Source organism: Leucoraja erinacea, chromosome 14, assembly GCF_028641065.1.
Source record: "Leucoraja erinacea ecotype New England chromosome 14, Leri_hhj_1, whole genome shotgun sequence".
Taxonomy (NCBI): domain Eukaryota; kingdom Metazoa; phylum Chordata; class Chondrichthyes; order Rajiformes; family Rajidae; genus Leucoraja; species Leucoraja erinaceus.
In genome coordinates this window covers 11,543,297-11,561,943 of record NC_073390.1, presented here as the reverse complement: position 1 = coordinate 11,561,943, position 18,647 = coordinate 11,543,297, and the positions used below count along the sequence as shown (strand labels likewise).

Here is an 18,647-nt window from a genome sequence, read left to right as displayed (position 1 = left end):
CATCAGCGCGGCAACATAGGGTTGGGAGGGGGGGTCAGAGCCGGGCTGGGGGGGCCGGTGCGTAGTGGAGAAAGCAAAGTGGCCCCATTTCGAGCGGACAAATCACCGTTAGTGGGTGGGAGAACTGGTCAATGGGGAGGCCTGGGTTTGCGACATTCGACGCGCGCCGGGGACAAACTGGCGCACAAGCGAAAGCGGGTCGACCAGCAGGTAGGTGACTGCAATGGGGGCGGAGAGCGGAGTAATTTGTGAAATCTATTGGTTGGGGTGAAAGAAATAGAGTTGGGTGGATGCAAGCAGCAGGTGGGAAGGAAGTGTAAGGGGGTCAGTGGTTTTTAGGTAGTGGTGGTGAGAGAAAAACGCGATGTGTGATGCCAACCGGAGTAGAAGGGGGAGAAGTAGCACGTCACCCGTGGTGCGGGGGTCGCACGGTGTGGCCGCACGGTTTAAACGGGTGTCTCACGTATACCAGGGTTGAGCTGAGGGTAGGGGGAGGAGGCTGTGAGCGGAACCAGGCCTTAGCTGTAGGGAATTGCTAGCAGAAGCAAGGGGGTGAGTAGTGGGGCCGCAAGGCGTATCAGCAGAGTGGGGCGAGAGGGATGAAGGCAACAGGGCATGGGGGACAGAGGGGGGTGTGTACGTGCAGGGCATAGAGGCACGTCATGTTTGGGGGTTGGGTTATAGTGTCGGGTGCGGGCGAATGGAGGGCTGTGGTGGTTAAGGAACTGCACGGCTTGGAAAGTGCCCGCTGGAAACTTAGGAGGAGAAAGCTAGGGACAGAGACCAGAACGCAATGGGCAGAGAGACGTGCACGCGGCGGTCCGGTGCTCGGCGGTAGAAGACGACTGGGAGCTGGTAGGGGGAGACGGGTGCATTCTTTGACAAAGAAAAAGCTGTGGGGGGACAAGTAGCGCAATCACCCACGTGCCGCATGTGTGGGTTTTTGGCATTTCGGGAGGTGGCGTAGGAGATGGAAACTGGATCCAGCAACGTTGGAGGGGTGGTACGTTGCGGTAAGCGGCGTGCTTCATGCCTCGCGATTTGGCGAGCGGCCAGAGGCTGGCTTAAGCAAGCGCTTATGTCGAGGTTCCTGTCAGAACTGTGGTGGTACGGTGCAGAAGAGCAGAGCATCGTCTCGGGGGGGAACGTGGGCCCAGGGTCAGGGGCACAGCATGCACACGGCAGGGCCTGAGATATACTGGGCCGGGCCATGGGCTGGAGAAAACACGACGGTTGGGAGCAAAACCAGGGCGGCAACAGGCAGCGGTAGAGAGACAGTTGACAAGCGCAGACCTGGCGCCTTGCCTTACAGGCCGCCCACAAGCTACCGGCCGGCTGTATGTCCGTGCACAGGTGGAGACCCTAGGCCCACGCTCTTATTCGTCCGTTGGGTTCAGTGCAATCGAGCCATACAGTAGAAAGTGGCCCGGCGTACCAACTCTCGCCAGAAGCCAAGCCAGAACTAGGTGGCTCAGTGCCCACGGTGGCCATAGCCCTCGAACCATACTGGAAAGCGCCAGACGGAGAGGGAGAACGCCAGCAGGGAGCGTGGCACCCGAACAACGGCACAAAAGCCAAAGAGCGGCCAAACGTCCGACGGTTAGATGGCTCAACTTGTTCGGGGACAGGCTTTGCAAGCTACAGCATGTAACCACCATAGCTTAGGCGGGACATACAGCGAGACGATGAATAGAGAGGCCGATCATGAATAGAGAAACGTGATTTCGTAAATAGTGGGACTGCACGGGATTAAGTGCCTCGGCGTGGGGGTGTGGTAGGGGGGCGCAAAGTAAGGTGAGCCGACGGAAATGAATAAGAGAAATAAACTGGGCGGAAAAGTCTTGTCGAACAAGTGCAAAAAGCGCAGAGGGACGCTGGTGCAGCAGTAGGGCACGGGGGGTAGGGGGGCGTGGGGGGAACGAGGAGACCGGCTGGTTGAGTGAGGGCAGCGGGAACACGGAAAGAGGGACACGGGATATAGTAAACAGTGCAGCAGCATGTAGGGAGGGGGCTCGCGGCGATGTGACCACTGTCGGTCATGGTACCGTCTTGGAACGGTCCCACACATGGTCGGCCTGAAGCGGAGGAGGGCGGGAGCGTGTGCGGCAAAATGGGCCAGAGGGGGTCACAGGGACCTGTACCAGGGAACATCTCCCGGACGGTGAAGAATTGTGGGGGTTCGTTTCAGAAAACAACGCCAATTCGCGGGGGGGCGGCTCGCAACGACAATAAAGGGGGGGGGGGGGGGGGCGGGGGGGGGGGGGGGGGGGGGGGGAGGGGGGGGGGGGGGGGGTGTGCGGTGCCCGGAGGGAGAGGAGAGTAGAAACTCTGAATGGACGGGGGGGGTCCCGGGAACGAGGCGTGCGGGGAGCTCGACACAAGGCCACATGGGCAAAGGCTGCGTACGCATGCGGACCGGGGGGGGGGGAGCAGCAGCCCTGTCGGCAAATGAGAGGGTCGGGGAGACTCCGTACGTCTGAAAGCGGCCCGGCCCATGTCCGGCTCTCCAAATGCGGCCGGTGTAGCTGTGTGCTGCTGGGTTGGGGCATTGTGGGCGAGCGGGGTTGGGGTAAACCGGGCACATGATCTATTCCTGCACATGTGCTAAAGCAGTTATCCCGTTCCGCCGTCGCACCTGGATCAGGAGTAGAAGCTGGTGCCACGCGACCACAAAATAGTTAGGGAAAGGCCTTCAGGCGGGGGGGGGCTGTCCGTACAACTTCCCAGGTACCGCCCACTTATAATCCACCCATACAAGCCCTGTCATGTGTTGCCGGAGGAGCCTAGTTATTCCCCCTGCTAACCCACAGCCAACAGGGTAAGTGCAGCAATATTATAACGCCGGGCGTCGGGCCACGGGTATAAAAGTCGGTGAGGCGTGTCGTTCTATCTCGGCGAATGTACAGGGGTTAGCCTGACCTGGCCAGAAAGCACTGGTGTGCAAGGGGGGATGTGGCCCGATGTTTTGGCGTTTTTGTGGGATCTAACTTCGTGGGAGAGGGGATACGTGGTGGCGGAGGCTAGGACATTCGAGGGGAACAGGGTTTATAGGGGGGACGCGTACGCTACCACTCATGCTGAAGTCAGGCTCTGGTGACCGATCCGACATAGCTTAGGTGGCGGGGCAGCCCGAACAATCACTACTGGCCCCGAGATACGGGGGTGGACAGTGTCCGGTTTGCCGAGCGAAACACGCAGTGGAGTTGCGCCAAATCAACACAATGTTCCAACCGTTGCCCCATAACAGGATGTCGGGCGGACGCCGGAACCGGGTCCATCAAGTGCAAGGAATGCGTGCAGAGGGGTGTGGCACACAACCGCGGCCTGGTATCAAGGCACAGACATTCTGGAGGAGAACCAGTTCTACACCACGGGATTGTGTAGGGTGCCCGAGCCGGCTGTGCCCTGAGAAGCCCCGGAGTAAAACCAGTGACCAGTCAGAAAGCAGTGACCTGGATGATGTCAGCACACCCAGCGGCAGCGATTTGGAGACAACCTCCGGGTCTGACCTGGAGAGCGACGTTGAAAGTGACAAGGAGAAGAATAAAGAAAATGGCAAAACTGCGGAGGAGAAAGCAACTAGCCCCCAGAGAGCAGTCCCTCTCAACAACAATAAGAGAGAATTTTCCAACCACTCACTTTTTTCCCCACCACTGGATGAACAGATTGCAGTGACAGGAGCTGTTAATGACTCCATCAAGGCTATTGCTTCCATTGCTGAGAAGTACTTTGGTTCCACTGGACTTGTCGGCATACAAGACAAAAAAGTAGGGCCTTTGCCGTACCCATCCATGTTCCCTTTTCAATTTTTCCCCACATTCTCTCAACCGATGTATCCATTCCCCGATAGAGACTTAAGTGCTGTACCCTTAAAAATAGAGCCCCAGTCACCCAGTGAGCTGAAGAAGCTGAGGGGGGCAAATTCCGAGTCGCCCTTTGACCTCACAACCAAACGCAAGGAGGAGAAGCCAGTGCCACCCGTGACCTTAAAGCCACTGACTTCTCACCATGCAAGTGAAGAGCAGCCACTGGACCTGAGTATGAGCAGCAGAAGCCGGGCCAATGCAAGCACCCTGGTGGCGCCAAGAAAGAACCATGTGTTTGGGGAGAGGAGGGGCTCCAGTATCGAGCAAGCCAAGAGCTCTGACCATTCACTGCAACATGCCAAACCAACCCCTTTCTTCATGGATCCTATATACAGGTAAGACAATATGTTGCTTTTGCTGTGGCATTTTATCTTGAATTAAAAGCACACGCACAAAACTACTGAGGATTGTTGCGATATGACTCAAAGTAATATAAGGCAATTATGTCCTTCAAAACTATGCACCATCTTAATTGTCAGCATTCACATCTTGTAACTTAATGATAAGAATATCATAGTGAAACTGTTCTCTGCTTTGCCTAATGTTATGCTTTGTCTGGCTTACACAATAAATGCTGTAAACTGTAATAGGAGCTAGCCACACTTGATAAATTATATTATTACCATCATTTAATGAAATTGCACATCTTCAGTTACCCATAAACTGATACGTGTTAAGCCGTCCTGCAATCTTGCTTTCATTTTAAGAGATGCTTATCTGAGAATTTGCTGGTTTATGATTGAGTGCCTGTAAACATTTTTTAATTTCACATTTTAAAACATAGGTTGTTCCCACATTTATATTTTAATATATATTGCTTATATACTATAGTAGCAAGCAACAAATCAAACTATTCTCTGCTTCTGATGATGCAGCCAGGTTTAAACCAAAAGGACCTTTAGTGTAGTTTAGAAATAGAGTGGAAACAGGCTTTTCGACCCACCAAGTCCACGCCAACGAGCGATCCCTGGGCACTGGCACTATCCTACACCCCAGGGACAATTTACAATCGTTACTGAAACTAATTAACCTACAAACCTGCATGTTTTTGGAATGCTGGAAGAAACCAGAGCACCCGGGGAAAACCCACACAGGTCACGGGGAGAACGTACAAACTCCGTACAAACAGCACTCATAGTCAGGATCGAACCCGGGTCTTTGGCGCTGTGAGACTGCAACTCTACCGGCGTGCCACCGTGTCTTACCAAAATTGCAACTGCAATTAACGTTTTCTTATTGTCTTGTGTATGTGATAGGTTTACCACTTGTAGGAGATAACTGTACCTGAATGATTGGCTACAAATTGTCTACAATGGAGATGCATAAAAGGATCCCAAGAGCAACAAATATTCATAAATATTGGGTGGGATTAAACATTAAATTTGTCTGATACTAACTGGTTTGTTTGGGCCGTAAATTGAAAAAAAAAAAGTTGTCTTTTTAGTTTTCGCAATGCTTTCTCCAACCAAGATTAATTTTATCAATTTTGTGAACAATTTTGTCAAAGTAGAGTGGAAAAAAGGAAACTAGCTGACCCAGTTGAAGGACTAAAAGAGAAGTACATGAAGCCTGCTCCCAGTTTCCTATTCCATCCACAGGTAAATGGATTTCCCTGTTCATTGGCCCCATTTTGAGAAATGTTAATCCAGTGTTATATCAGACTTGACCTGTTGGATTATTGTACCCAAATTGCATTGTGTGTTTTTCTTTGTAGCATATAAGAATGTCAAGAAACAGTTTGTCATTAATTCATGTTACAGTGCTGTATCCTCAGCAGCACAATATGTTTGTTGTATGTAGGGCTAGTAAACCAAGTCATTATTTATTGTGTGCTAGAATTATTGTGCTCCAGTTACACAGTGTATTTTTGTGCAATTACATAGGGATACAAATCCAGGTAGGTCAATGGATAATTGTGTTTTATATATACATTGGAAACTCCATGCATTAATTTATTTTAATTGTAGAAATATGAAACCTGGAATGATTGTACTACTAATAATATACAGATGGTTTATAACAAGCCACACCTCATTTTACTGTTTATTTCATGTAAGAGTTTCATACCCATTAGCCCACTGTTTTTATTAAAACCATCAGAACAGCACCTTGTCTATTAAATGCAGGCATAATATTTCCAGCAGCATGTTATTTTAATTAGTGTGGTTCTCTATTATTTATCATACTTAAATATTATATACAATGGCACAGTCTGTTATTATACATTCATGTAGGTATAATACATTGCACCATTGACAATGGCAGTTTACAATACAAAGCAGGTTATCCTTACAATCAACCCCAACCCAAAAAGTCGTCTGTCCATTCCTTCCACAGATGCTGCCAGACTCATTGAGTTATAGTCATAGAGCGATACAGTGCGGAAACAGGCCCTTTGGCCCATCTTGCCCACACCGGCCAACATGTCCCAGCTACTCTAGTCCCACCTGCCAGCATTTGGCCCATATCCCTCCAAACCTGTCCTACCCATGTACCTGTCTAACTATTTCTTAAAGGTTGAGATACTTCCTGCCTTAACTACCTCCTCTGGCAGCTTGTTCCATATACTGACCACCCTTTGTGTGAAAAGGTTACCTCTCAGATTCCTATTGCCCTGTGTTAACCTGGAGTTCCTCCAGCACTTTGTGTTTTTATCCCTTCGCTTTGTTTTATTTGAAGCAAATATCAGTCAAGAACCTGATACTCCGCTTATGAACCAAACTATGTCGTTTGACATCCTCCTCCCACCTTGATGCTACAGTTTGTTTGCAATTCATCCACTAGACCATAAGCAACATTCACTCATGTCTCTCAATTTAATCTATGTGTGACTTTAGAGCACCTTGAGATGGTATTGGGTTGGGGAGGAAGGAGATGCTAGTTCATGATGTTCCACAGTATTTTTAAAATTAGTGATGTCGGGTATACTTTCAGCTTACCATCCCAGAGTAAAAGTGATGTTCTTGATCAGTCCGAGAAACCACCGGACACTTTTTGTTAAAAACATGCGTGGATGAAAGCTGGAAAGGCCAGATTTATTTCCAGAATTTTCATCACAAAGGTGATAAACAGTCTTCTTGAACAGTCGCCGTCCATGTAGTGAAACGGTTTGGTGGGTCATTTCAAAGGACATTTATTTGAGTCCCAATCCGAAGTTATATGTAGACCAGACCAGGTAAGGACATTGGTTAGTAATCCATGTAGATTTCCATGATAGTTTGGTAGGTTCATATTACATAGCCAGTGACATGTCCATTATGCACCCATACCCTTTTGATAGAATTGTAAAAAAAAACATTTTCCTCTGAGGAAAATTGTAAATGTCTGCTTTTGTATTTTGAATTCACAAAGCTGTAATGTCAACTGAATAAAACTGGCCTGGATAGAGATGTCTTGGAGCTGTAGAATGTGTCATTGGAATAGTTATCTAGATGCCTTGACAATGAATGCAACCAATTATTTCAACTGATTTTATATTTCATTTAGGTATCTATTTCCTCAGATCAGGGAATAGGTGTCCTGCAAAATAGGATGATCTTTCAAAATCATATATATTCAGTGGCATCTAACTTCAACGTAAAAGGGCCCACAACTTTAAGTTTTCCATTTCTGTTGTGGAATTTACAACTCGTCCTCATCTCATCCTCGGGTACATTTTCTTTCTGTAGTTTTTCATAATGGGCACCAAATCTTGGGTCTTCGTGACCTGACAACCATGCTTTTTATTGCCAAGGTGTCTTCAGCTATGTGTAGGAAGGAACTGCTGATGCTGGTTTACACTGAAGATAGACACAAAATGCTGGAGTAACTCAGTGGGACAGGCAGCATCTCTGGATAGAAGAAATTAGTGACGTTTTAGGGTCAAGACCCTTCTTCAGGGAAGGGTCTCGACCCGAAACATCATCCATTCCTCCTATCCAGAGATGCTGCCCGTCCTGCTGTGTTACCTCAGCATTTGTGTCTGCCTTCTGCTATCCTTAGTTAAAAAGACCCTGTTCTACACATACAGTTTTATTGTAGAGTCATAGGATATGGAAACAGGCCCATGGAGTCCACAGCGATATCTAGCACCCACCCACATCAATCTCACTTTATTCTCTCCACATATTCTTCAAGACCGCTCCGATTGTACCACTCAGCGATACACTGAGAACAGCCCAACCTGCACATGCATGGTATTTGGGAGTAAGCTAGAGCATTGAGTAGAAAACCCAACATAGTCACAGGGGAAACAAGTAAGCTCCACCACCAACAACTCCAGAGGTCAGGATTGAACCTGAAGCTCTGAGATAGCGACACAACTGTTCGTGTCCTGTACTGCCCAAACTCTCTCACCAAAATACTGGTTTGTATAATGTTTTATTGAAACACATCTACAGCATGATTGAACAGTTCTTCTTCACTCCAGTGCTGTTATGGCAAATTTATTTTAGGACATTATGCAGCAAGGTGGCTCCATCGAGAGTACTGTGTAGAAAGGTCCAACAGACATGGACCTGTCCTTTACCCATGAATCCTTCGTTACATTTTTCATCCAAACTGCAAACAAAGTGGTCTTTTACTGCATTATCAAGGAAGAAGAGTAATTTACATGTATGTTGCACTTTTAGTGTGGTTAAACTTCCCAAGACATTTAAAAATGCCACCACTTCCAAACTGAACGTAATGTAATATATAGGGTAGACAAAAATGTTGGAGAAACTCAGCGGGTGAGGCAGCATCTATGGAGAGGAATAGGCGAATAGAAATGGAAAACTTGAAGTTGTGGGCCCTTTTACATTGAAGGTAGATGCCACTGGATATATATATGAGACCCTTCTTCATCAGTGGTGGGTCACAAACCCAGCACTACCTGCCTGCAGCATTGTAGAAATGCTTTACCACACAAACTGCTGCTGATCAGGAAGATTGCACACCACAACTACCAAGTTGCCAGGGCGACTTAGAACTGTGGGTTCCAGTCTTGGCATCATTGGCCGCTTCGCAACACCGATTATCCGAAAAATGTCCAAAGCAATGGTCAAATATTGACTCCTTTTGTCCCACGAGCCTATGTTCCAACCTCAAGTGGTGTCAGGCCAAGCCTCATTCCCTTAAGGCACACTTTGGTCTGTTTGCACCAGAGGTGGCATTTTGCAAGTGAAACATTAGCTGGACCATTCTTCATTACTTGTTAGCTAACCACATAATGAGTGTCTGCAGGCAATCAGGGACGGCATTTTCATGTTTTCTCCTTCCAACAGTAGGAAAAGATATGGTGATGGCAGTAAAAATTAGTGGTTTAAATATCTATTTTTAAAAGTGTTTTGTGGGTTGGAAATGTCAGAGTGCAGATTCATGACTCCCCTCTCTCATGTATAAGACTACAGTATAACGGTACTAGTTTTTTTCTGTCAGATGGGAACCATTTCATAAGGGTAGCCTGCTGTGATATCACTTACTCAAAGACCTTAACTAGAAACAAAATATACCATGGCAAATGCATTCATTCACATCAGAGCACAGTGTGTTCTGACTATAGGAATAAGAAACAGATGAGAAATAGTAGTTCACAGTCACCAAATGGAGAGAGAAACAAATAATAAGAACGGATTATACCTTTGGTGGTGAATCCAATCTGAAATAAAGGTTTCTGTATTCATACATTTTGGAAATATTTGACCAAGTAATGTCCAATAAGCTGTATAGTTTCATGCCATGCAGTTGCACTGTAATACTGCTGAAATGCTTCCTGCATGCTGCCTCAGTGTTAGTATTGAACCCCCCACCTCTCATTTACTTTTTCTGTTCACATTTGTTACAACATTATGGATGCCTAATGAGTGCTTCCAATCCTGGTCATAGACATGAGTGGTTCAAGCATTCTGCACAATATCCAATTATCCAAATCTGTGTCTCAGAATGTCCTCTTTGGATCCTTTATCATCGAAACTGATGCTAACCTTCTTCACTGTACACCTTCACTTTCTTGCAAAAATGAAATCACCTATGATCCTTCATATGGTTTAATTCATCAGGAGTTTAATGAACATTTAGTATTAAAGTTAAGCTATATCCTGTAAGGTTGCATTCTAATTTCTCCCATCAAAGACATTAGATAAACTTAGGAACAAAGCATGGGGATGTTTGTATCCCCTTCACTCTCTGCAGTTGGAATGAGCAGATGTTATAACCAACTACAATCCTCCTTCCAAAGTTGTGACATAAAACACAAGTTTCCATGGTAGAATGTATTGTAAAATGGTACATGGAGCACTGTTGATTTGAAACAGACTTGTTGTCTGGCATTGATATCATGATGAGTGTACTGTATGCTCTAAATAATGCTCTTAATCCTTTAATATTCACTGCATCCCCTTTTATTGGCACATCAAAAATAACACCCTATTCCAGTTGATCAGTGCAAAGATCAGTCACATCTTTCGTCATGTGCATCGAACGTTCAACTAACAATTTGAAATCCTATCAACTGGCCAAATTTTATAGCAAAGTGGTCTTCTTGGTCATTGTTACCATTCCCCTAGGAGTAATGCAACATTATGGTCCTCTCCACTCAACCACCTGTCCCCCCCCCCCACTCACCTTTCTACCCATCAACCTGCCACCCATTCTGGGCAGTGGTAGCCAGGATCCTGTGAATGAAATGGTTAATGTTACTGTAGCCCTTGTATTTGAAATATTCATGATGTTACTACTGCACTTTTGTCCAAGCAGATTAATCACCAGCTGGCAAAAGATAATGCCAGAGCTGTGGTGGAATTTTTAACGTTGAATTTCATGTTAATTTCCTTTCATTGCTATATATAAATGGAGTGGTAATAAATGAAGTGGTGCATTCTATTGATTGGAAAATAACCACCAGATTGCAGTCTTGCAATTCTTTGGACAGTTTTGTGAATTGAAAGAATGGGTTTTGAAATTCTTTCTGATTTATGTATAATAATTTAGATCCAAAGTAATATTGTTACATAGGTTCCTAAACATCTGGTTTGACAGCTCTTTCATTTTCTTACTAACATGTTTCACTGTTTAAGATTAACAGTCCATTGGCAAAGATTGTGATATTTAATGTGGATATAATGATTATAAATCAAATTGATAACCATAATTACTGTATGAATATAAGAGCAATGGAGTACTTTTTATAATGATACAGGATTTAAGCTGCCATAAGCCAAATGGACAAATGCTATGTCATTCTTTGATAGAGGCTAATAATGTCCGTTTTAACTAAATGTCCAGATAGCCGGTCATTTCTGCAGCATACATTGTTCTTAATTTACTTGGTGGACCATTTTTAAATTGTTGCAACTAACTGTTGAGAATTAGCCTGTTGCACAGTTATATTTGGTACAAATACTAGTCTATAAGGATCAAATCTCTCAGATTCTCATCAACTAATAGGAATTGGGCAAATTACAATTGTTAGATGCACTTCCTGGAAATCCCGTTGGTGAATGACAATCACAAGCTTTATCAGGCAGTGACTGCAAGACACTTGCACACAATATTCTTGGCTGGTGGAAACCACACGACTCGCCTCTATGGCAAGGTGCTGAAGCAACATCAGTGAAATTGGGGCGGATGTGCTCGGTGATTTAGTGAGGTCTCGTCTTCTGCAGAATTGTTGACAATCTCTCCTCTTCTTTAAACACAAATAAAGAAAGCGAGGGTCAATTGATTTTTCTGCAGCATTTTTGATGACCACTTATACCTCTTTCCAAAATGTCATTTACTCTACTAATCGAACAGCCTACTAGACTGGTTGTAAAACCCTTTTTTTTATCACCGATTAATGTTAATGCCATGAGAGTCCATATTTCCAATGTTTGCTGCAGGACTCAATAATTTATATTTGATTGAATACATTTTAAAATGACTTTTTAAAAAGTAAATCTTCTTACTTTATTACTCGAGGCGAAAAAAATTCTAAACAATGCATATCTAATTGGCACCTATTATATATTTGAGATCTTGAATCCATCTCCACAATTATGAAACCTAGTTTGGTTCCCTACTCACTAAAAATGACTGGTGTGTTGCTGCATATCTAATGCTCACTAAATGTCATCTGGCTGAGCAGATCATATAAAAAAGAGGGGAACAGTAAAATAATGAAACATTTACTTGCAATTGTTGATTTAATTTTAATTATGTCATTAGAATGGCCATTCCTTTCATCGGAGAATTGTATTAATTGGATTTAATTTCAAAATCAAAATGTTTATGTTTAGTATAGTCACTGTTCCTAATTTATGCAGCTTGAGTGATATTGGATACCATAAAAGGGAGTAAGTTGAGTATTGATCAACTGACCTGAAGTATGGTCAGGGGAGGGTATCCACGGGTTCAATGAGCATCAAATAAAATTGCAGATGCTGGAGATCCGAGGTAAAACAGAAGATGCTCAGTTAATGTTTCATGTCCGAGACACTTTGTCAGCCGAAGGACCTTGGACCTGAATCTAGAGCTATTTTCCTTTCCACTGATGTTGCTTGATCATATGTGCATTTCCATCATTCCCTGTTACAAATCCACTAGTGGATATTTGGGAAAAGACCCATGTTCATAGTTTCATTCACTGCTAAAGTCATACAATAAGCCCACCGAGACCACGCTGACCATCATGCAACCAGTTACATTAATCTCGCATTAATCCCATTTTATTCTCTCCACATTCTTATCAACTCTCCTCCAGATTCCACCACTCACCTACATATTAGGGGCAATTTACAATGGCCAAAACCTCCCGACCTGCATGGCTTTGGGATGTGGGTGAAAACTGACAAGGTCATATGTGGACAATCCACACAACCAGCACCAGAGTTGGCCATAAACCTAGGACACTGGAATTGTGCAACAGTAGCTGTGGTAACTGGCCACTGTGCAATTTTTTTTCTCTTGTGAATTATACCTCAGTTTTACTCAGTAATTATTAAAGCAACAGTAAATGATTAAATGGTATGAGTTAAAACGAGTAATGCAGATTCTTGAATGATATCTGGAACCAAAATAATCCCCGTTAAGTAATTAATTGTAACAAGATGACAGTAAATAGACAGAAATGATGATGTTTCAGAATCTTGCTATCCTGGACATTACCTATTTGATGCTGCATCTAGCTTTATGCTGGGGATAAGAAATATACCCGGTATCATCAATCTAACATCTAAAGCACATTGTGCGGTCATTACTTGAGACCAATCTAATAACTGATCTTTAAGATTTCGGAAAATTAAAATCTCATCAGAGGATAATGCAAACAATATCATTTGTCATTTGTAAACAATTATGGCAGCTGAAAGAGTCACAGTTTTGTGGATTGTAATTTATTTTTGTATTTTGGTCCTACTCCGTAGTTCCGCTTGCCAGATCAGAGAATTTGGGTAAGTTCCTCTGCTTATAATTCCAAACCATAATTCATAAGGATCAAAATGAAAAGTTTATTAATTGGTGCATAACTCGGGATGATTTAAAATCTCCTGCTCTCCCTTCTCTTCCCTACCCTCCACTAAATAAAAATGGAAATGTTTGCCATTTTACTTTGGGAGCAGACTACATTACCATAATCACAAGCAGTCTTTAAGTATTTCACACAGTAGACCGAGTTATAAATCACTCCATCTGGTAACTAAACCTATATCAGGGCCTCTCAAAACCACTTGTATTTATTTCTGTCACCTATAGATTAGGGCCTGTGAATAGCAGAGTCTGTGATAATTTCTCAGTCCATTGTTGATCATATCTATGCTTTCACAAAAAAAGTTTATAAATATTTGCTTTTGTCCAATAATGGCGACGTCTGCATACTTGATTTGTGCTGGGAATAAAGAGTTTAATGTTGAATTGCATCAGTGCAAGGTTAACAGCCTCTGTGGGATTAGAAGGGAGTGGCATTATTTCCTTATTCAGACATCTGGCTGGAGATAAGATCAGTGATTGTGAGAAAGTAAATCACAAATTATTTAGCTGCTAAGTAATGCTGCCATGTACTGATATGTCTTACATCTGTATTGGGCTATAACTGCTATGAATTTGTTCCCTTTGAATGAATATGTTTTTTAATTTTTTTTTTTGTTGTACTACTGCTTTTTATCAAATCAATGCTTTGTAAAAAAAGTAATATTTCTCCCTAATGTTAATGTATATTTTAATGGCATTTGTTAAGGAATCAAAGTTTGATCACATCATATTGATTAATATAAGCAATCACTTTATATTACAAATATGATGGATCTTAGCTTTTTCTTCACCTGCATTAATCCAGACGAATGATGAAATGTTTTAGTTTTCAAATTCAATCTGGTCGGTAAATTAATCCCATGGTTTTCCTGCAATGATTGTGGAAGTACATCAGTAGGGTCAGTCTTGTGTTTTACAGGTACTGGGAATAGGTTATTCCCTTTTCAAGAACTCCTCAACCTGTTCTATCCTCTGTTAACGCCTAAAACATTCTTTCTACTCATGATCAGTTGATTAAATAGCAGTGTTGTTGCTTTGTATTCATTTTACATACAACACAAAAATAACGTATTTCCAGCCTCGCCATTCTGAATGGGCAGAGTAACCCTTCCCCTTACAATACCTAAACGTTAAAGAATCCTCACTTTATTTTGCGATTAATATTTGTTATTCATGCCTTTGAAACTATTATCACAATGTTTTCAAACAATAAGTATTGCATATTAATATCCAGTGAAAATGGATATATACAGATGGTAAATATTAAATACAATTTTGCCCCTAAGTACTTTATCTTTTGGAAGTGTAACAGTCTTATTCTATTTACACCTTACTGCAGTCACTACATTATTTGTTCTATGACTTTGATTGGTTTTGACTGTAACAGCAATTGGATGATTTTTAATTTATGGAATGAACCATGAAGGAAATATTGCACCAAATTTGAAGCATTTTTAGGATAGTGACGACTGCAGCATATTGGGTAAATTGAGAGACTTCACAGACATTTCACGCAAGGATCATTGAATTTATCTCACTTTCTTACATGATGTAATAGCTGCTGCCTAAATATCTGCCTCCCATCAACCTTCTCCTGAACCCGAGCAATTGTATTAACGTTAAATCCCCCTCTGAGTCGATGGATATTACCCTGTTAAAATGGGTAGGCATAATAACGGCATATCTTATTTAAGAAAAAAAACTGTTCTTGTTCTTGGAATGATTTATTTCAAAACCATTTTCTCGAAACTGCTTCTGCGTATGAATTATTAATAAAATAACTTCCTGTGTATTCATTATCCTTTCCCTTAACTAGTAAGTGACCTTTCCACCACTTTCCAATAAGAAGGTGTCACAACTAAAAGATTTACCTATTCATTAATCTCTAATTAGTTACCTTAATTTTAATACAACAATACCTATGTTAAATTAGGTTTTGTACAGAAACTAGAATGCAATATTTAATATAAAATTATACAGCTCAAAAATATAAATGCAATCTTGTATGTATCTTTATAGATTGAGAAAACACTGGCTAGTAGTGGGAAGAATTCCCTTGTAACACACAGCAGCATCATTATTACCTATGTCTGCCCTTTGATCTGCGATGTCAGTATCCTTCATATTGACAAATGTGCTGTCCAGTTGCATTGTGCAAGGAATGTTTTAGCAGCTATGAATGATTATGAATCAAGCTTGAGACCAGGCAGACCCCAGTGCCTTCCAGTGCTTTCACATTTGCTGTGTGACAAGTAAATGCATCTAGACTTTCCTTAGAGATTTTCAAATGTTTGATGAAAGACATTTCGCAAATTGGCAGAGGTGCCTTGTACAATGCAATTTGTAACTAGTGCCGAGACTTATAGTGTGAAAGAAGAGAGTGGGCGGCTGGGTCAGTCGGCAAGTTATGGACTAAAGGTGTTTACTGTGAATGTAAACAATTAATTGGTGGAAGAATAACTACACCAGCGACCTCCTGACAGAAAAAGGAGTCAAATTCTAAAGAAACATCACCAATAAATTCCCACTGAATAAGACTGCTTCCCCACTTCAGTTTAGTTTAGAGATACATTGCGGAAACAGGCCCTTCGGCCCATCGAGTCCGTGCCGACCAGCGATCCCCGCTCATAACACTATCCTACACACACCTTAGGAACAGTGTACAATTTTGCCGAAAGCTAATTAACCTACAAACCTGTACGTCTTTGGAAAGTGGGAGGAAACCGGAGCACCCGGAGAAAACCCACGTAGGTCATGGAAGAACGTACAAACTCCATCCAGAGGCCACTGGAAGTCAGGATCGAACCTGGGTCTCTGGCACTCTAAGGCAGAAATTCTACCACCGTGCTGCCCTTTTGCAGGACTGCAAAAATGGACAACGCTGTTGTGATTTACATAATAAACTTATTTACTTTTTTATGTTTAAATATTTCAAAAAGGTGTCAATGATTTGTGTTGCAGCCCATAACTTAATTAGTTAAGATGTTGGAATGAATACATGTGTTTTCCAATAAGGTGTAACTCTTGAAGGAAAAATGTAATTTATTTTCTCTTTCCCCTCCACTTCTTTCCCCTGCATGTCAGATGTCAGCGATTGAGAACATGGCGGAGAAGCTGGAAGGTTTCAGTTCATTGAAGCCAGAAGCCAACGACCTCCTCCGCTCCGTCCCCTCAATGTTTGATTTTAGGGCTCCCCCGTCTGTCATTCCAGAGAGCCTGCTGCGAAAGGGCAAGGAACGGTATACCTGCAGGTAATTACATTTCCCCGCTCCGAGAGAATTATGCCAGCAGCAACACTAACAATTCCAATGCATTTTCTTCTGCTAATATCCATTATGTAATAAAGAAAATGGCATCCATATTTTGTCACTCTTAGGGAAAATACAACTCAATTGAGAATCAGAATGGCTTTCAGCTAATCGGAGTCAGACCTCAGTCTGTCCTCACCAAAATTACATAGGAATTATAGGACCTCCATAATGAACTGGAGATTGAGATTTATCTGCTACATTGATTGATACTATGAAGGGCAGTTAGAGACTTAGATGTAGAAAATCTGCCTGACTTCTTGGGGAGAGTGCTACTACTCTCAGATCAAGCTGGGACCCCTGTAGATTCATTTGTTGTCTTCCTGTTTACAAGATACATCATGTTCCATCGTGACTTGGGGAAAAAGTCGAACTGATAGAAGTCTTTAGAGATACGGGGTCTTTAGAGATACGGAGTGGAAACAGGCCCTTGGGCCCACTGTGTCCACGTGGACCAGTAATCACCCCATACACTAACCTGATATACTTAACAGTCCGTTCCTGCTCCACAACAATTCACTGATCACTTGATTTGAGACAAAATAGAATTGATTCATTGTGCATCAATCTTTTACATTGTCCACCTCTGCCCAACACTGGCTCTCTCTGCTCAATCTCCACATGACTGGGTGGAGCTTGAGCAGAGAGCCAGTGTTGGGCAGAGATGTAGGGGGTCAAGTAGATTGGAAAGATGGAGAAGGACAAAGGCTTAGAAACATCTAGATAATTGGAGAATGGCTTTGAATTCAGAGCACCAGGGGGATAGGGAAGTCAGCAAAGACAAATGAATCAATACAGGCAGAAGCAATCTGAATGAGTCGGGTTATGGAGTCTTTAGAGATACGGAGCGGAAACAGGCCCTTCAGCCCACTGAGTCCACGTGGAGCTGTAATTACCCCGTACATTAACACTATCCTACACACTAGGGACAATTTGCAATCTTTATCAAAGCCAATTAGCCTTCAAATCTGCACATCTTTGGAGTGTGGGAGCAACCTGGAGCACCCGGGGGAAACCCACATGGTCACGGGGAGAACGTACAAAACTCCATACACACAGCACCCATAGTCAGGATCAAAGCCAGGTCTCTGGCGCTGTAAGGCAGCAACTCTACGGCTGTGCCACTGTGCCATCCCAAGGCCGTCAATGAAAGTTAGTGTGAGTATTCCAGAGACAGATGTTTTGGAGAAGAAAAATGGCAGCGATATTTTTGGACTGGGTAAGGTCCTCATAGTGCACCTGAGAGGCAAGCAGGGCTTGAAACTGTGGACTACCATGTAGACTTAAACACGTATCCATGCAGAGATATGGAAATAGGGGTGGGTTCCAATTTAATGGTGGCAGTATTTCTCCCTCTCAGTGTTGATCTACAAAAAATTGTAGCTTGTTCATATTGATGTTGGATGGGCAGCTTGACAGTGTAACGATAATCATAATTATAAAATCAGAAGATCAGCATCCAGCACATTTTTTGCTGAGCCCTGTTTCAAGTTGGCTTCAATCCAAATGATCAATGTCCTGTATTTTTATAAAATCTTCAGTCTTGAGGAGGTTTATAGTCAGACTAGTACTGTAAACCTCTGGAGGTAAATGTATATTAATAAGATGTTTGCGTCATTGGATTCTATTGACCACTGGAATCACTGGAGTCTATTCATTTCAGCATACTGTATCAATAGAGATACTTCAATGTGGTACCAACAGACAGTACACATTGAATAAACTCCAGCCTGGCCAATACTGTGCTTAATGTCTTCTATCTAACTGGTATATTTCTCAGTGGTTAGAAGGGACCATTGGGGATACTTCAATCTGGTTAATGCTGCACCTATGGAGACTATCCAATCTTTGTAAAGATCATCTACACCTCCCGCTGCCTTAGCAGGGCAAAGAAGATCATCAAAGACAGCTCCCATCCTGCGTTTGGACTGTTCGACCTGCTGCCCTCTGGAAGGCGCTATAGGTGCATCAAATCCAGGACAAACAGACTCAGGAATAGTTGCTTTCCGAG

The 18,647-nt window shown here is 43.1% G+C and overlaps 1 protein-coding gene across 1 annotated transcript in view; it reads left to right on the top strand.

Moving 5' to 3' along the window:
* The window catches only part of LOC129703274 (histone-lysine N-methyltransferase MECOM-like), a 703,041-nt gene that overhangs the window by 643,401 nt on the left and 40,993 nt on the right, over positions 1-18,647 (top strand). The window contains exons 8-11 of the mRNA XM_055645612.1: positions 3,817-4,201; positions 5,377-5,464; positions 13,226-13,252; positions 16,413-16,579. Coding sequence (XP_055501587.1) covers positions 3,817-4,201; positions 5,377-5,464; positions 13,226-13,252; positions 16,413-16,579 — 667 coding nt within the window. The remainder of the gene's footprint in view (positions 1-3,816; positions 4,202-5,376; positions 5,465-13,225; positions 13,253-16,412; positions 16,580-18,647) is intronic.